General features: G+C 47.2%; 1 protein-coding gene and 1 long non-coding RNA gene across 11 annotated transcripts in view; one reads left to right on the top strand and one right to left on the bottom strand.

Annotated features, from left to right (window-relative positions):
• Positions 1-20,150, bottom strand: part of NCOR2 (nuclear receptor corepressor 2) — a 203,274-nt gene that overhangs the window by 179,233 nt on the left and 3,891 nt on the right. For 7 of the 10 annotated variants that reach the window (XM_026859568.1, XM_026859572.1, XM_026859573.1 and 4 more), the window contains exon 2: positions 1,054-1,263. In XM_026859568.1, coding sequence (XP_026715369.1) covers positions 1,054-1,158 — 105 coding nt within the window. In that variant the 5' untranslated portion in view covers positions 1,159-1,263. Of the gene's footprint in view, positions 1-1,053; positions 1,264-20,150 lie in introns of those variants that run through there. The other 3 variants (XM_026859575.1, XM_026859576.1, XM_026859570.1) reach the window with 1 other exon arrangement.
• On the top strand, positions 1,170-18,886 carry LOC113486016. The gene is made up of 3 exons (XR_003399513.1): positions 1,170-1,288; positions 7,853-7,858; positions 18,876-18,886. It is a non-coding gene; the product is annotated as an uncharacterized LOC113486016 (long non-coding RNA).

The following is a 20,150-nucleotide window of genomic DNA, read 5'->3' as shown; positions in this document are numbered from 1 at the left end:
GCCACCTCGCTGTAACCCACAAAGAAGCGGCTCCAAAGAGCAGCCTCGCAAGCATGTGCCACACTCCAGCACCTAATGAGATTCATTTAAGCAGCTTGAGCTGACTAAAGCTGTTCCACTAAGGAGAGTTTTTTCCGTTAAAGGCTTAAACCTAAAACATTCAACCATCCAGGATGAGCAAGCACAGACATGAGTGACATGGCACAGAAAGGAGAGGCTGAATCTGGGTGAATTAACCTGTGCAAGCTCTGGTGCATTCAGCAAAACACAGCCAACAAAAATAAAAATTAAAAAAAAAAATTTAAAAAAAAAATCACCACCAGCTTATGCCTTGATCCAAGAGCAAGACCACAGGTCAAAGGTAAGAGGGGGAAAAAATAAAGAAGGATAAAACAGAAAAAAATCAGCAACTCAGTTTTCTTCTTGCTCCCCAGGAGTGCCACCACCAACCAGGAATGCCACGTAAGGAAGGGCAGATCTCCTGACCCAAGGGCCAAAACCAAGGGCAGATTCACCCCTCGCGGTCTGCTGGAAATCAGGACAGCTCTCCCGTGAGTGTGAGGAGCAAGGACTGGGCTCGCTGGGAAGTATCAGCCCATGTACAAGAGAGGATGCTCGTTCCCTCGCAACTCAGCACCAAGGAAAGGCCACATGGAAGAGAGCTGGAGGCCACATGCTCCTGCTCCACAAGGATGGTCAACCTTCCCCTCTCCCCACACGCTGGTTGCTGCATCCAACCAAGGGTGCTCTTGTCAGGAAGAGAGACTTGGGTGCTCAGAAGTGATGAGCCAGAGCACACAAGCACTGCCATGGCAAGTACTGGGAAGAGGTTGGAAAGGGAGAGAAAAGCTGAAAGCACTGTACAGAGAAACAAAAGAGGATCCCACGAGAGAGGAACGATGAAATCCCATACCACAGGCACGGAAACGGTCTGATTTCTCTGTAACAGCGACATCCGAGATGAGCACAGCTGAACCACTGCCCCAGCGACAGGGACACGCCACACACCTCCTACCCCGTGAGCGGGTAGGGAAGGAAAGTCTCTTGACTTACCGCATGTGGTCGAGCAATCTGAACTGGATAGGACATGGCGTGCGGGGGGTAGCGCGGCTCGGCAGCGCGCCAGCTCTGCGTCACGGGCTGCGTAGATCCAGACATGTTGAAAGGGCAGGCGCGGCGGTCGCTGCTTCCAAATAACCGACAAAGGATTAGGCGAGCTCAGAGCTCCTCTTCATCGTGGGTGCTTTCCACGTCACGCAACAACTGGAAAGAAACAGGAAAGCAGCAGGTTAAATTTCAATCAACCATGAGATAACCGAACATCAAGTCTTGGGTGATCAGCAAACCCTGACTGCCCTCCAGCAGCCCCATTTTCCACTTGGCAAAAACCACTGCCAAGTGTTTGCTGTGGATTACTCCTATCACAGGGAAGTCCAAACATAAGATTATCCCAAATCCATCCCACCTGATTGCCCTGGAAAGCCTTCCCCCAGCACCAGCAGGACCAGGCCTGCAAACCACCAACAATTTATTTGGACCCTGTTGATCTATGTCTCCAAAGTCTCTTGGAGACAGGTATTTTCAGGGGTGGTGACTTAGTTCCCAAAAACACAAGCTAGAGTTTTAGGACTTCAACACGAGGTCCAAAGACACAAGGTCCCTCCTCAGCCCATCCCCTTCCCCATCCATGCTCTCACACAGCCTCACATGTTTCTTCCAGTGCCCTCCTTTGTGAGCTGTGACCATTTTGCAGTCACCTGATGTAAACCCTGATTTATGCCAGGAGGGACTGATCCCCCCCAGCAGCCATCTCCATCCATGGGGCTACACTAAAACCCAGGACTAAAGCATGTCACACAGCTCCAGTGCCAGGTAAATATTACACGAGCCTTTCTGGTCAGGACCAGGAGCCAGAGAAGACACTGTGGCCTTGAGGGTATTTTCACAAACATCCATGACACCCACACATTTGCTGCTTTACCACGTGTTGCAATTGTTTCTGCAGCTGTAACAAGATCATGAAAACTGACAAAATGGGAAGACCCCCCCTCAGCCCCACCGGGAGATTTACAATTTAGTGATTTTTATAGATACTTCGTGTAGTTTGTTTGGTGAGGATTTGAAGTCTCCTGGGTTTTGTCTGGATTTCAACGAAAAAGTAACAAACATCTAAACGCTGCCCTTCATCACTGCCAGTTTAAGATGCATTAACTATTATTCTCATACCAATGGTTAGTTATACAAAGCATGAATTCCCACTGCTGCCCGGGCTTGGGGGATGCCACCAGGACCGACCCTCAGCAGGGAGAGCCCCAGCTCCCTGGCTCTCCCTCCCCAGGATCTGCTTCTCCACCCCACGCAATGCTGAGCACACTTGTACGCCTCCTCCCCAGCAGAGGTACACGTTACATATAGATTTGTGCAAGATTTGTGGCAGTATCAAACTCTTTCATCAGCACACCGGGAGCAGCAGAGAAAGCTTCCAGCACCATGAGCTCCCCAGCAGCATCTCCCCACGCTCTCATGGTCACAGCCAGCTTGAGCCAACACAATTTCAACTGAAACAGCAGTTGGTGTGTACAAAAACCAAAAAGGGGGTGGAAAAAGGAGTGGGGGGAGGAAAAGGGGAAGTTTTTCTTTTTTTTTTTTCCTCCTGTGAGACCACAGATCAGCCTGTGCTGATAAACCACTTATCTGCTGCAGGCAGGCGCAGGACCGCCTCGCTGGTTTGCCAGCATCCACGCACGGCTTACCAGCCAGAAATAAAAATCAAACCAAGGCAACGGTCCCCGGCAGGCTGGGCATGACAAGCAGGGCAACAATGGCAGAAGAAAAGCAACCTAAGGAGGCCCCCCTTACAAAGAGGTCAAGTTTTACAAAAATAAGATTTTTCAGCAATTTTCCATTAAGGCCTAAGGATGACAGACATGAAGAGACATCCCCATGCTCCTGCCGAGGGCCAGCTGAGCACCTTTGGCAAAAGGTACTTTGCCAGTTATATTGGGAAAACACCCAGCAAGGTTTGGCTCTCAAGGCAGGAGGAGGAGGGATAAACAGGTCCCCTCCTGCTTTCGGCCCTCTCTCTGCACAGGAGCTGGATTCCCCTGCAGCCCTGCACCCACACACATCCCCGCCAAGTCCCGAGCACCTTACCTGTCACTCTGGTCCCGGGAAGCACTGGGAACAGCCCGACCCTCATCCCAGACGGGGCCAGCCTCCCCACTCAGGAACTGGTGCGCTCGGTGCAATCCACCCCGGGGCAGGAAAGCCCCTGCGCACGCGGGGGAATTCAGAGACACCCAGAAGGCGGCCGGCGTGTATTTATGCTTCCAGTATGACTACCCCACTTCCCTTCACGCTTCCGACTGGATGGGATTTTAATCGCCGATTCCCACCCAAAGCTTGGAGTCATGCCGGGTGCACACAGTTCAACATCTGCTCCGCTCACCCCCCAGGACACACCACCACCCCCCAGCTCTCATGCAGCCCATGTGTGCTTCTACAGGGGCAAACCCTCCCTGCAGCTGCCAAGGACACGTGCACGATGCTCTCAAGGGCTCCAAAAGCTCACTGGGATCTGCAGAAGTTTAAGGTACTTTCCTAATAACGGATTCAAACTTGGACATCTTGGCTTGCAGCCACCTAAGAGTTAATTAGCACACGTAAATATATGTATATATACACATGTATATACACACACTCCAAGTTGGGGGCAGCCCAGAGCCCTTGGCAGCTTTCAGCAAGCCAACTGCTTCCCTGGAAGCTCAGCAGGTAGACCAGACCATGCTGTGGCAGCTGTCTACAGCAAAAGAAATAGGATTATTTTTCTTTTTTTAAACTCTTCAGATCAGAAGTTCAGCTTTAGAACTCAGCACCAAGTGCAAAGTCACATGGTGTCAAGCTCTAAAACAGTTTAAAAGCTTTTTCGCTTCTGTCTGTGCAACCAGAAAAAGAAGTTAGCTCTCTACTAGAGGGATATACACACAAGGGCCAGTGAAACTGTCCTTCACTAAGACATGCTGCCTTGAGAGCCGTACTGGTGGTGTGCACTAACCACACACCAGCAGGACCAGAAAAGGTTTTTTCCTTACCAAGGGCAGCAAACTCCCTCTGCCTCAACAGTAAGTCCTGGAAAGCAGTGAGTAAAAATCATGTGCTTGCAAACAGGCAAAGCGCTGCCCGTGCATTTCCACACCTGCAAACCACAGAGCAGTGGGTCGCCAGCAAGATCCCAGCGCAGGCCAAAGGCCTCGGATGCTCTCCACTGCAGCTGGACTGTGGGCTGGAGCCAAATGAGGTCACCCAAGCACTGGGGCAGTTCCACAGATGCCATGGCTTAGAACCTATTTTTCCATGTGCGAAGGGGCTGCTGCAGTGTGCCCAGCCCAGCACCACCCGGGGGAGCAGGAGGGTCATGGCCAGCTGGCAGCAGGGCTGGGGGTGCTCCCACTGGGGAGCAAAGTGGGAGCATAACATCTTAGTGAGGCTGTATAGGTGCTGCTTCAGGGTTGGGTGCAGCTGGGACTCTGCTTGGCCACCTGTCCCCAGCAAAAGATACTGGGTTGTCTCCTCATCTGCAATCCTCTATTAATTATTTCTGAGAGGAACACAAACAATAGGAGCAGCTCAACGGAAATAAAAGAGCAATAGTGCAGCCAGGCTCTTTAAATCTTTAAGATCGAACTGTTTGGTTCCTACTTTTCCCAACTGATTTTGATGAGGAACAGACATTGTCTCACAGGAAAAGTATTTCCCCCCCAGTTGGAGTCTCCATCAGAGTCTGTTTTATCCACGGACCTGCGTTAGCCATTACAGCACTAGGCAGGAGGAGATTTACAGTCTCTGATTAGGAACAGGAGAAAGCTGGAGGTTACTAGCAAGCCCAGCACCAGGGTTACAACATGAACCTGTGGAAGAGGTGAGAGCTCACCAAGCCTCCTGCACCTACTTATTTCCACCTGCTTGGGAGACTCCCAGGATGCCACCCCACTGCTGAAGCCTTCCAAACCTCCACCCTCCTCCCCGCTGTCAACTCCATGCAGCATGTCACCACTACCCTGCTCCTCTATTTCTCCTCTTCATGGGCCATTTACCATCTAAAATAATTTCCTCATCACCTGTTCACCCTAATTAACACCCTGAAAGCACAGGGTGTAAAGTTGCTGCAGGCTCACCTGCATGCAGAGGAGCTCTGCCCACACACCCGGCTGCCCAAGCACCTGACAGTTCCCAGCAGCATATGCCAGCTCAGGCACCGCTCATGCTAATGGGGTGTACAGCATCAGACCAAGCACACTCATATCCAGCCCAAAAGATGGGCACAGACAAGCTCAGGATGCCCTGCAGTCATCTACAGGTTCACAGTCAACACCACTGAGACACAGGGTCACACAATTCCGTGCCAGTCCTTCAGCCCAGCTCCTGACCGCAGCAAAAGAATACACTGATACAGCCAGTACCTTGCAAAAACCCTACAGGTCTAAAATAAGGCTGTGCAATTAAAATGAGTTGCAAAAAATTTAATTAATGTAATTCAACACACTTGTTGCTCAAAGTTAGAGCCAACCTCCCACTGGGCTCCATACTCCTCAGGGAGAGCAGGATTCCCAGGTGAGGTCCTGGGCTTGCCACTGACACAATATAAATGTGAGTTGCCATAATTAGCCCATGACTTAGTTCCTCTGTCTGAAAGGTGAGAACGACACTCCCAGCTCACAGAAAATACCAGTTCATCCATTCTCCTAAGAGTTTTACAGATCCTAATGAAGACACACTGCTCAAAACTTTTTCTGTAGGCAGCAACACGCTGAAATAAGATTAACAGAATATTTTGTTTCTTAAATCCATAGTAATGTTACTCAACTTGTGGTCTACAGACCATGAATGGTCTACAAAAGACGTTAGGAGGCAGCCCACAATATGACTGCAAAAGACCTTATTAAAAGGCAACAACTAGTACCACCATACCATACAGACAAGGCAAATACATAAAATGCTGCTAGCACTCACCAGGGCACATTTAAGTGAAGAGTACTGACAACAAAGCTAATGTTTAATTACATTAAATCATGCAAGTTTTTGGAAAAAACAACCAAGTCATCTTTACTGAAATGCTAAATACATGACAATTTTCCTCCCCAAAGAAGAAAGAATAGGTATATATCATCCATCAGTCAGCTCATGTATTTTGAAAAAAAGTTAAGGAGCTCTTTGCTTATAATGCTTAATTAATACAGAGCTGGAATATTCACCTTCAAGAGACCAACCAACCCCTGACGCATAAAAAACCCCTCCACACACACTCGGGTGCAGCACAGCAGAAAAGCTGACTGCCTGTCGGCAGCCGTCCCACGGCCAGTAAGGGCACTGACGGGCCATGCAGATCTAGATCAAAACCAGACCTGAAAAGCAGTTAAGAGATTTACCCACTTTTGTTTTAAAGGACTAGTGGAAGCAAAAATAATTAAGATGTGATGAAAATGGGTAGAGAGACGTTCCTAAGAAATGCACCACTATGTAATGGTAATGCATTTGTCTAATCAATATGTGCATGAAATTTTCTTGGAAGACGGTTGACATTACACACAAATATTTGTATGTACTGTATCTATTAAGTCCTTTCAATAGGAAAGCAGGCCGTCTGCCATAAATTTAGGGCTCTATTCAGAATAACAAAGACAACCATGTCAGTGTCTGCAGCCTGGGAATCCACAGTAGTGTTCAATCACAGCAGGGTACAGAGGTTTTAAATTAAAATAGCAGCACAGGGTCAACAGGAAAGATCAGGCACACCCTGAGCTCCATGGCATGAAGGAGAGGTTATTTCAACCCCAGGGGTCAAGGCTTGTACCTGCATGTGATCTTAAAGCATTTTTCTTGCCTTGGCAGAGTACAAAAGCAGAGCCGGGCTGGCAGCACCCTGCACGTCATGGCCAGACCCTGCGGTTCCTGAGGTGCACCTCAGCAGTGGTACCTGAAGCAGCTCTTGCCCCATTCCCCAGCTTGCCCACTGACAGCAGCCCTCCTCCTCCTCCTCCTCCTTTTCTGGCCAGATGAATTTTGAACCAGAGTAACTTCCTAGTCTGACTGACAGTGCAGATGCACAAGCAGTTACAGCAGCAGATCTGGGGGAAGAAGGGGCATCGCAGCACCACGACAGGGCTGCCCAGGGCAGGATGTTACCCTTGTCAGAAGGTACAATCAGTCCTGAAGGCCACAGAGGTCCCTCATCCTGGTTTGCTGCCTCCTTGGTAGAAACCTCTAAGGCTGCATCAGCTCTCACCTCAGCGTGGTTCCATGCAGAACCGGTTCTGATCCTCGATAAAAGGTGACTTCTCTGCCCTGCTCCTATCACTGCCCAAAGCAACAAAGCAGGATTTGCAACTTGTGCTTCTCCTTTTCAAACCTGCCAAGCTATTTGGGGCACAGGACCCATGTTTAGCTCTGCCCCAAGATAACCTTTGCCAGCATTTGTGTACAGATCTTGGCACTGCTGCTGCACGGAGCAAGGTTGGAGGGTTGGATATTGCCAGCCCCACTCCCGGCTGTGTTTTGAAAGGCAGGTTTGCCAGACAGGCTGCTCTCGGTAGCGATGCAATGCTGGCCTGACGCTCTGGCAGAGGAAAGTGCACGCTAACTGCATGCTGCAGCTCCTGCCTCTAACAGCCCTCATTCCGACCCCAGCCCCCGGCAGAATAATCCAGCTGCCTGGGGGCAGATGAGACATCTGCACCACCTGCCCCACCACAGACACCCCTTGTCAGATGAGCTCTTGCAAGGGATCTCACATGGTTTAAGTACCTCCCAGCCCTCAGCAAAAAGGCAGCAAGTGACCTTGTGATAGCTCCCAGAGGGGCACGTATGTGCTTAAATGAACAAGACTGACCCATTTCTCTTTGCAGGAGTGCTTGGCTGTCACTCCCCAGCTGCAGGGACACTGCCTTATTAAAATGCACGAGCCACACACCAAGTGCCAGCCTGGCCATGGCTCCAGCCTCAGGTCAGCATCAGCCTGGCTGGCCTGAGCCTTCGTTTTTCAAATCCTGCCGTAACATGCCTCTTTCCCTTTGGCTTCTCTACTCCCGTGGTTGGATTTTCCCCTCCTAATTCAATTTTAAAAAACCCTTAAGCATCTCCTGGTTGTTGCAGCTGAGACTGCAAAAGCACACAGATGACCCGTGGATGACCTGGAGAGCAAGCTCGTCAGCAGGGATGCGATGGCAGAGATGCTCCCGTTACGCAGAAGCAGCACTGCTCCGTGCCAGGGCACCCACAGCCCTGCAAGCCCACTCCATGCTGCTCTGCTGGGAAGCAGAGTGAGCCAGCACACACATGGCCACACACAACCCACAGCTACTGACTGGCAGCTGCAGTCTAAATGCCCAAAAGGGACACTTCAAGTAATTAAATATACTGACAAGGAACAGCAAAAAAGAAACCCACACTAAAAAAAAAAAAAAAAAAAAAAAAAAAAAAAAAAAAAAAAAAAGAGAGAGAGAGGAGGTGGGATTTGGATTTGGATCCATGCATAGGCCATTCATGGAACAAAGGAGTTATTTTAAGTCCAGGCTGGAAATAGAAAACAAATTAGACCATGCAAAGCCTTTGTTGAAGATGATCTGCAAAGACAAATGGAAACGCCCGGAGAGGAAATTAAAAAAAAAAAAACAAAAAACACCAAAACAAAACCAACAACTAAACATTAAACTACCCGGGCACTGGGACTGCAAAGGGAAACAAGACAGGGGACTAGATAAGGAATGCAAAGGAAAGGAGTGACAGGTAAATTCCAGATCAGGCAGCCAGAAAGGAGACAGGTAAGAAAACCAGTGCAGGACAGCAAAAGCAAGCCAGCAGAATTGTCTAGGAAAACCTCAGGGATGGAAAAAATGTTGGAAATGCCCCGTTTTCTGATAGAATCCCAGCCCCAAGCTCCAGATACAGAAATGCACAAGTTGAAACTAAAAAACAAATCTGCTAGGGCAAGATGGACTGTGCAAAGGCACGAACCAAACCCTCCTTCTCATGTTCTACCTAAACTCCTGTCTGGCAGCCTGAAACACTTGTCCCATGCTGGCACATCCACCCAGGATCCAGCTCAATTTTAACCATGGGGCAAGTGCCTGCAGCCTGTTCCATGGCAAAGCTCCTTCCTTCCCCACTCCCAGAGCCCCCATTACTCCCTGGTCCGCTCTCTGAACACACCTTACATCTTTTCCACTTCAGCTGCCCCCCTTCTTACATTAAACATGGACTTAAATATTAGAGCTGTTACACAGTACTAATCTCAGTTTAATAAACATACACAAGGAACTTTAAATTAAGGGGAAAAAAATGCAATTCCTTGCCAATGTGCAATAATGATATAGTAACCATACTACTACTTCAGCCACACTCCCAAGTACATTAAACAGCACATTAACAACCAGCCTTGTAACAACACATCATCCCTACACCCGTTCGCAGTTCCCAGGAGCTAACCTAAACCCCAGACTACCCAGATAAACAAGGCTTTTAAAATGCAAGGGAGATTATACAAAGCACCTGCAAGATTTATTTATATATTTTGCACAGAACATGCTGCTCATTTGATTTTCAAACCCTTCAGTTCATACTGCTAAAGAGACAGGTCCTCTGATGTCTTGGGCACGTTCATGAAAGCTAGGGGAGTCATCTCCTCGAGATCCTTTTGTTGAACAAATTACTCAGCTCAGGAGTGACATTTTCGATTATTTGCATCCTGAATAAAGAAAGGAAATTCATTTTCTGGAGTTCCTAAGAGAAGTTCTTTGAGGCGGATGGTACTGCTAAACATTTTCTCCTTTCGCACGTTCCCAGTTTCAAAGACGACAAAACATCTTCGCCTTTAAATTATTCCTTTTCTTTCAAGATCCTCTAATGATTCAGGAGCCTAAACTTCACACAAGGATCTTTGAAGAGCACCAACTGCCAGCATAAAAGCTGAACTATTGTGACAAACTGCACAATTTAATGCCTCTGTAGAAAGACACGTGCAAAGGAACAAAATACCTTAGGGAATCGAAACAAAGCCTGCAAATAAATTAAATGACCTGTAAACTAAAGGTACTCAAAAATATATGAGATGCTATGCAGCTGTGCCATAAAATATCACGAAAAAGGGGAGTCATTTGGGAGTGGAGCTGTTTTAAACTAACCCATTTTACTCCAGGTTTGCGTTGAAGTTGCTATACTTACCCAGCACATCACTGCACCTCAGATGCAGGATAGGAACTTAAGTAATGCTAACTCAATTGCTTGTGATCGTCTGTCAAATACCAGCTCTGAACCCTCCACTAGGCCTTTCTCCTAACATCCCCTGGGTAATTACTAGCAGATAGAGTCAATTTTCAGCCTAGGTTAATAACTGAATTCCAGCCATTTGTTCCTGCACATTGCTGCTGCTTTCATTTCTCCACAGGAAAACCGATGAGAAGTTCAAGCTCACTGGTGGCCCAGCGAAAGGAGCTGCTCATTAGTTCATAGCGGATCAGCCGGAGAGACAGGTCTAAGTGGTAGGAGCCATTAATTGGGTATGTTCTGCTTTCCTTGTCTAGGTAATTAATAGCTTCTAGACAGAAAGTCAAAGCCTCTCTAGAGGCACCAAAAACATTTCAGTATTTGCATACAACATGTAGCGGCTCACAGAACACGGGACAGTTTGCAGTGAGGGAAGGGGGACAGGTGAACATCACCTCCACCTCCTGCTCCATCCCCTTCCCAAACATCCCCGTACACAAACCAAGAGTCCATTTCAGCAAGAGCCCTGGCACACAAGCACAATACAAACAGCATGACTCCTTCTGCACCCACAGGAGAGTCTTACCCTAGAAAGGAGGCGGCTTGCACAGCTCCAGCTCTCTCCAACTTGACTCAAAGGCAAATGGCACTTTGCAGGAGCCAAGCTTTGGGTTATGTTTCTACAGACAGGCTTACAAAGCAGACGGAGATTCCTGATGTGTTTAATAACTGAACCCATACAGCAAGTGGGCAAATGGGATTTCAGTGCTTCCCTGCCAAGCTCAGCCCTGCTGAGAACACAGAACACACTGTCCATAGCCATCAGTCAGTTCCCAGCAGATGAGGAGTCCTGGCTTTCTGATCAGCACGCTTCTAAAACTGCAGCCTGGTCATACCTTTTGCAATTTGGCTTTCCTGGGCTTGGAACAACAGTTTTCAGCCTGTCATTGACAGGCTTCTGGGAGCCTGCAGACTAATTTGAAGGAGTCCTTGAAATGTGACTGAAATTCATGCTACATAGATGAGACATCTTGAAGGCTCTGCTCTTCCACAGCAAAGCAATGAGTGTCAGCAAGATGGGGTTGGAAGCCTCTGGCCTCCCTACCCCAATGTACCAGAGGGAGGGGAGAGTTTTGCCTTATTCCCCAGCAAAATGCCCAGTCCCTGGGCTATCAGGCCACCCTGTTTTGCAATTGTTAAACTCAAAGCTATTTATTAATAATAATTATTACTATCTTAAAAAAAAAAAGAAAACCTCAGCTACCAACATGAAGCTATTATTCCTAAAATGACTCACTGGTCCAATTCACTTCTGGTTCTGTGCAGGCACAAGCAGGTATCTCCCTGTCACCCTGCACCTACCCGCCCTAGGGCTGAGGTTTCAGAGGGTTCCTCACCCTCCAACCCTTCAGTCACATAGCAGAAACAAAGAAAAACCACGAGGGAAACACCTGATGGAAAGCAACCCTCATCAGCTGGGAAGCACCTCTCCTGGGCAAACAGAAGCTCTAACACCAGTCCTTTAATTTGAACAAAACCGGTCTGGACAAAAGCAGTGGGGAAGGTGGAAGGAGGAATAGCAGAGTCATAGTCCCAAGGTCAAATACTGCTTTTGTAGAGCTCCAAAAACAAATTACAGCATAATAATCTTTCCGGAGTCCATCTGGAGGGTACTTAAGGATGTTTCCCAGCACTCATGCATTGAGTTTATAACCTTGATGACAGCCTCAGATTTAAATTAAGATGAATTCTGGTTACTCATATCAAGAAAAGACGTGGCATCTGAAATTGTTTCTGCTAAGGCAATGAGTTTCCCTTGGTATCAAGTTGAGGCAGGACAGCTTACACAGGGATAACTAAAAGGATTACCATCCCCAAACCTCCACCACTTCTGCCTGGGCAGCTGAGCTGCTCATGAAACAACTTCAGTTAACAGACCCAGTATTTTAATGGGAATAGCCAATGATGGTGGATTTCACTTGAAGTAGCTGCGGTGCCCACAAGGACTGTATAGCAAGGCACAGACACAGGGAAGAGCTCTGGAAGAAATAAAAAATTAAGCCTAGTGCTTTTTAAATAACCAACAGGTAATTACAGCACTCCAGGTGTAAAGCAGTCACAGCAGGGATTATTCCTCTGCGCAGCTGGTTAGGGTGTGCATGTTCCCAGCATCTGGTTGGGATGTGGAGGATTCTTTATTTGTTTATCATCTTTTGAGATTTTTTGAACACATTAATGTGTCCATTTGTATTTATGTCCACAGAACATACATTAATACAAAAGTACAATGTACTTTACAAACTTACAGGGAATGTTTGAACAAGGAAACCCTGAGAAAAGGGATAACTCCCCCATTTTTAAGTTGTATGGATGAATGTAACCTCCTCCACCTTCCCCCCCCACAAAGCTCTGCTGCATGCTTTACCTGGGAAATCCAGTCTGCTTTAGTACAGAACACCTGACCACAATTTCAACCGATGCAGAAACTGCCCGCCCTGCAAAAGGAGCAATGTCATCCTCCCAACAGTTGGGTTTCCTACGCAATCACTGCCGGACTCTCCCAGCACTCCCAGAGCCTCCCACCAGCAGCTCCCCGCAGCTGGTGGGTGCTGCCTGGCGGGATGGAGATGACCCCAGTGGAAGGTTGCTGACTGACTTCCGCAGGCAGGAGAGGGAGCTCCTAGTCCTCCCTCCCACCACTCTGGTTTAAGGGGTGTGGAATGGCTTAATTATGCCCCTCGAGGCAGGAAGAAGTCACTTGTCTTTAAATACTCCGACTTTTATTGAGTTAACATGTTTTAACAAGGTCAAGGCTTGAATGGTAAACTGCTACCCAAAGGGGAATTTGATGCTTCCCCCCCCCTCGCAATTTATCAGCATCCCCCTGCAGTTAATTTCTGAGTCCTGGGTTAAAGTTATAAACTTTCCAGACAAAGAAAAAAAAAAAAAAACACAAAACACAACACATTTAAGCAGTCAGAAAGGGTAAATAAACCTTCACTTTCATCACCCTATCACAGTGTCCCAGAGAAGCCTCTGGCAGTCGAATACAGCACCCACACACGTCCCCTCGGAGGGGGCTGCAGGCAGGGAACAGGGAGGACACTGGGGTGGTTTCACCTCCTGTCACCCAGGGCAGGGGTGAGCTCTGGGAATCCCCCCCAGTTTAAATCCCTGTGGTCTTACAATGAAAACATCTGTATAACAGCTGGCTGGGAACCAAAGAACAGGGCACAGGCCACCCCTTCTCACATGGCTGGTTATCAATTAGAGAAACCTCTAGAAACAGATAAATAAATATTGCAGACAGATGCTAGAGGTAAGCAAATGAATGCTGAATTGTTTGACAAGATGGAAAGAGAAATATAAATTGCAGCTTCCCCAAAAATCACCTCCTCACAGTCCGAAAAAGGCTTCTGAGTTTTGTTTTTACATCAGCCACCAAAAGGGCAAGACCATTCCCACATCCCGTGAATCCCCACATGCTCATTTACATCGTCGGCCTTGCCACAACATAACCAAGCCTTACAAGCTCAGAATCCTACAGAAGAGCACACCATCACCTCTCTGAACACATGCCATTCACCAAGGCAGGTCATTTAACCATGTGCAGCAGAAAGTCACTTGCTAGGCAGGAGCAGGGACAGACTAAAAGTTACCACAGTAAACCAACAGCCCTTCCTTGCCAAACTTCACCTACTCCTAGAGCCCAGCTGAGAAAGGCAGAGCATCAGGGATGTACGCTGCTCAACCTGCACCTGAGAGGCTTCACTTGAACAATCCCTCAGCAGTAGTTACTGACCTGAACAAAACTGACATCAAATCAGACATGAAGCAGTTTTAATTTCTCTGTCCAGGAATTTGCACTGGTCTGACTGAATTTGCTTTTAAATAAGGTCTGCTTAAACTGGAGCAGGTTTCCTGCTGCGATTCAGATATCCCATTACACAGCTCATCCCAGCAGCCAGCTCTGTACAGCTCGACCAAATGGAAAGTTGGGCAGTTCATGGAAAAAATGCTTCTATACACAGACAAAGAAAGCAGATTTAAAAAAAGAGACCCCTATAATTTTGTATGCAGAATTTATCTTTAGATTTTGGTACTTGGCTACATAAGAGTAATACCCAGGAAGACAACAGATTTCTAGACACAGAGTGCTTAGCTGCATCCCTTTCTGGGCAGCCTTCCCCCTCTCCCCACCTCCACTCCAGCCTCTCCAACTAGATTCAAATTTGGCATCATGTGCCTCCAAGCAAACCATCCTTTTCCCTTTACAATTTTTAGCTCTCTCAGCACAGACTATGCAGGGCTGTAGAGGAAAGTGCAGGACCCCACCTGCTCTAGCAGGAAGCCAAGTCAGCTGGGATCCGTTTTAATAGTCACCAGCATTACCGGGGCTCTGCTCTGTATCAGGGAAAAGCTCTGTCAAAGCTGCGCCCAAGGACAGCATCCACAGGCACGGGGCAGAACATCGCTTGCTGGTTCCCAGATCTGGGCTCTGTTCTCAGGCCAGCACAAGACAGAATCGTTCCTCATCGGGAGCAAGGAGAGATCATTTTCCTTGGGTGCTTGGTGTCGGTACCAGGTGATGACAGGTTACACAGACCAGTAATGCCAATGCAAACAGGGTCTGTCCCAGCAGGCAGGGGAGCCACACAGTAAACACACCCCTGCCAGATCAGCCCTGCACCTCGCTTCAAGGGAGCAGATTGGACTTCTGTGCCTTAGAACGCACCAAGAACAATCTCTAACAAGGTACTTAAAACTTCAACACATGTAAGGCCTAAAATATAATTTCTGTCAACCTAACAGGTATTACAAATCCACAGTGTATTTTATTACCTAGATGCTAATGGAGCTACAATACATCAGGTCACATTTTAAAAGTTACAAATAGTTTATAAAGGCTTAATCAATCATTAAAGAGGTGTTTTAATAAATGGCTAAATCAATCATTATAAGCCATAACTCTAAGTAAGCTATTGGACTTCATAATAATCTGCACTATCTCCAGGTGAGGTTCTTATATCTAGCTATAAGACATGTTACAGACCTGAAGAACAGAACACACTGTCTATCATTTCTTAACTATTTGTACACAGACTTCAATGTAAATATAGGCCATACATGGTCACACTTCGTGTAGGTGCTGTTAAAAATACAGATAAAACACTGAAGAGCACTAAAAAGTGGTCCTTTGGGATGGCACTGGAGAATATTTAATAAAGTCAAAAGCTGCAGGCTAATTTCCCCTGAGAATTCCCATTTAGAGCCTGTCGCAGTGAGAATCCATCACAGACAGCACTGATTCATCCACACCAGAGAGAAAAAACACCTCTTCTTCCTTCTCCACTGCCAGCCACCAGGATATCACCTTCAGTAAATGAAGGAAGGATCTCTTCCAGAGTGCTGCCCACAGCCTAACACTTCCCAGCTGCTGCAAGTGTGGCTGGTGAACCTCACTCACCCGCTCCACAGGCTGCCAAGTGGAGCATTAGCAGCAACTTCCAAGGTCCGCGAACATCCCACCATAGGTGGGCATTCGGAGAGGAGAGAGGGCATCTCTCTGCTCAGACGCTTGCTCAGCTTGAAGGAAACTCCTGAGAGCCTGAGGCTGTTTCCAGTGCCAGTCACCCCCAGCTTGGAGCGGTCAGGACTTCAGGAACTGCGTGCTCCAGGTCTGACCCACGATGGGAAGCCAAGAGTTTTGTCTGCTGATCCAAAGAGGAGCTGACACTTGGGAGCAGCAATTCCTGTCCTTGCTCTTTGCTTGCACACACAAGCAGCATGTGCTCCCTCCTCCAATGGGGGGACTCAAAACAGACAGGCATGGTGACAGAATGAGCCTCACATCTTCATACAGAGCTCATAACACTAAGATATTTAATGCAGCATTTCTCAGGGGACTGGAGTAAAAAAAGAAAAAAGCTGTCCATGCACTCCCACCATCCTTCCCAGCAAGAACAGACCAGATGTCTCACCTGAGCTCAACCTGGGGCTGCTACGTGTCTGGGAGGAATGAGAGAAGAAAGGGCCAACTGAGCAGAAAGGGAAATATCTCCACTCCAAGACAATGTCCCTGCCAAGAAATGCTCCGCCAGTTCCTCATTTGCTTTACTGAGAGAAGTTAAAAACAATAAGCACAGAGGCACACAGCTGGAGCAGATGTTTTTAATTCTTCACTGCTCACAAGCAGCAGCTCTTCCCCTCCTGCTCCCCCACCTACCCTCTCCGCTGGTATATCCAGTGGTGGGAACGTGATGCCGAGGGATGGAGCAGAGCCCTTCCCCAGTGCCAGAGCCATCCCTCCCAGCTCCCACCCCGGCCTCTCTCCTAAACCTCCTTGGGATGGGTCATGATCAAGCTCTTCCACTTGCTCCTCCCTGTCATTTGTGCCAGGTAACCTTTGTAAATACTTCTTAGCAACCCCGAAAAGCAAGTCAGGCTGCAAAGTCTGTTTAACACGTAGAGGCATTAAAATAACCCACCTCCTGCGGCACCACTGTTCTCTTTGGCCCACCAACCTGAAGGTTAGTTATCAGAAGGTATTCAGATTTCAAAGTAAAACCGCTAAACTTCAAACCATTTAAAAAGTCTCTATCACACCCATGTGTGCGAAGGGGAGAAGAGAAAGGCATCCTGTCTGATGGTTTCAAAAGATGATTTCAGGTCAGTCCCTTATGCAACAAGAGCTACTCAGCTAGGATAAGATCAGCCACTAAGCAGGATTACAAATTTGTCTTCCCTCGGCAGCGTGATCTTCCACTAATAATGGTATCACAGAAAATAATATAGAAAATATTTCAAGAATTGCACTTTGAGTCACAAGCAAGGCATGAAATGCTCACACATCAGAAGGCAAAATCTTTCCTCTTAACTGCAAGGGTGATGTGAACCACCGAGGGAGCACAGACACAGAAAACCAAACACCACAACCCTGGTGTCAACAGCAGCGTAGGAAATCCCAGGCAGTGCTGAGACACTGCAAATCAAACCAGCGGGGCTCAGTTTGGAGGGAAGGTGTGAAGCATCACCAGCTGACCTGCCCTGAGGAGCCAGGGTTTGATGTGCTCTGCTTCCAACAGTACTTCTCTGTACCTGTAACTTACATCAGAGCGGCACCTTCCTGCCCCAGGACTGTAAAAATGAACAGACACAGTGCGAGACATCCAGCCGCTTCAGAGGATTAAGGGCAATTTTTATACTCTCGCTCCCAGGCCCAGTCACACGCTCCCTCGGGCCAGCGCTGCCTTCACTTGGCATAGAGCGGGGGCAGCTGCATGAGCTAAACTGGCAGACAACCACCCTACACCTCCCAGCATAGGTACAAAATCTTTAAACCAACATCAGACTTGCAAATAAACTTTTAGAGACCACAACCAAAATGCACAAGCCTCTACACTTAGACACAAATCGAGTGATTTTGAGCGTGGATCAGAAGTATTTTCCAAAATCGTGCCAGAAATTATAAACTACATATGTAAAGAACACAATTTAGGGATGCAGACTTTCCAGTTTCCCATCTCATGCCATCTCATCCCACTAATCACTGCAACAGTGCACTACTCCATCAATGACATCACTGGCAGATTTGATTACAGTGCTGATTACATCATCACCCACAAGAGATTATGCAGCTTTCCAAATGGCACCAGCAGCTTCTAAATGGCTTAGGTAGAAGCCACCATTAAGGACTTATATTTAAGAAGTCTCACACTGATAATTTAATGGAAGAACTTTCAACACTATCTTTTGGAAATATCAGTACATGGACAGAGTATTTTTCACATGCTGTTGCTAATGTTAGTGAGTCAGCACATGCTTATGAGAATACTTTGGTTCCTGGAAAAGTCACACACACAACTCACGGCAAGTGAAGGACTCTGCAACAAGGCAGCCAAGACTGAGATTTTGCATGAGTGTAACCAAGAGGAACGTCACCGCTGGTTGCAGGGGAACAGACAACCCAAGTGCAGGATAACGTGTGCGCTGAACCAGCTCTCTCCAGGATGGGAAGAATACTCAGAAAAGCCTATTTAAATTACTCTCAGCAGAAGATAAAAAAGTTTAATAACAGGAACTTAAATGAGAAGTAAGCACCCATCACAGAATCTGGCACTATGCGGCTGGGAATGTGAGAAGGACAGTGTTTTGCTGTCCCCATGCCACACACCAGCATCAGATCTGTCATGGGTAGCTGCTTCTTGCTCAGCCTTCCCTCCTCTGTGTGGACTATTTGCAGCAACAGCATTAGAGCAACCATTAAGCAGATGCTTAAAAAATGCACAATGACGTTCAAATGACATCTATCCATAAATCAGCCCAAACCACAAACATCTGAAGAAGATTTTCACTTAATCCAATTTACTGTAATCTCTCTCTAGTTAAAATGACAGAAATGTCAAAATGGGACTTTACTCCTCTGTCAAAGCATCTCATGGTGAAAAGGAAAATAAGCAGGCTCTCACACGCAGCACCACTTATTAGGTTAGAAATGTCAAAACTGTACTTTGATTCTCACTGTTAGCAGTCACATCCACATGCTGTGCCCTTCTGTTTCACTTCATTTCCCCCAAAAGCGAGCACAGAGCATATGCTTGATGCCAAGCATCATCTAGGCAAAACCACGAGTTACCCATTTTTTGTTTCTGATGACCCCGTGTTGATCTCTGTTCGAGGGCACACAGACCCTCCTGGGATCGCTCTTTATCACACATAAGCAGTCTTATTTACCATCAAAGGTCTCAGGAAAGCTGCCTTCTGCTGCTTCCAAAAAAATAAAACAATCCAAGCTTCTCAACAAACCAACTTTAAATTGCTTTCTCCCATCTCTCCACGTTAATTAGCAAAGGGACTAACTGACTCTCTGCTCAGGAGTTGAGCATGTGTGTGTCCACATACATATTTCCATGTGCAAGTGTGCGTATCTTTTTCCCTAGTGGTCTCAAAAATTAAGCCATTATCCAAGAGTCCAGGAAAGTGAAAGAAAAATACCTACTGTCAGGAGCAGGGTCTTCATGCATTATTTAACAAGAACTCTGTTGGCAAAACTGGTGTTGTTTTTATATAAAAGCTAATAGAAATTGTACCTCCAGGTGTCAAAACACTGATGGTAATTCCTGCTGCCTCAGACATCTTGATGTTTCAATTTTAGCAGTATGAGGAGCCTGCAGGGAATCCAAGAGGGTAAAGTGCTTGTACTCAAAGAGAAGCAGAGAGAAGGAGAGCCTTTTTATTTCTTATAAAGGGCTCAGGGGAACAGTTCTACTCACTGGAATTATCAGATCTGGTTCCCCTGCTCCTTCTCTTCCTTGAAAGAGGAAGGAGCAAGATAGGCTAACAAGGAGTGATCGTATCGTGTCGACAGGAAAAAAAAAAAAAAAAAAAAAAAAACAACCACACCACATCAACGAGGCTGCTAAGGAGAAGCATAAAGACAAAGAAGAAGTGAACAGAAGATACCGGGGAGCAGCAGCACAAGAGCAACTACAATTAATGGGACGCGTAAATGATATCCACAGAACGGACAAGCTGTGATGGAACAGCAATTTTAAAGTTTTATCTTTTTACGTTTGTGCCTAAAAGCACAGCAGCATGGTGGACCCCTCCCCAAGTTCCCTACCTTGCTAACTTCCAACTGCGCTTTTTCGTTTCCACATTTGGTGCCGGGGAAGATCAGAGCTGTAGCTGCCTGCACAAGCTGCCTGCAAAGACAGCACGGGGAAGCTTTAGGCTGCTGACACTGCTGTACCTAGGGCCCTCAGGTACTCATTTTATATATAGAACAGCTACCTGCTAGCTTTCATTTTAAAAAAAGGATGTTAGTTCCCCACATCAGCAAGTGGAAGCATCTCCCAGACCTTTCTCCCAGATCTTTACTGTCCTTGCAAAGC

The sequence above is a fragment of the Athene cunicularia genome, assembly GCF_003259725.1.
Source record: "Athene cunicularia isolate RWA chromosome 15 unlocalized genomic scaffold, athCun1 chr15_part1, whole genome shotgun sequence".
NCBI lineage: Eukaryota > Metazoa > Chordata > Aves > Strigiformes > Strigidae > Athene > Athene cunicularia.
This window is presented reverse-complemented; position numbering and strand designations above follow the sequence as displayed.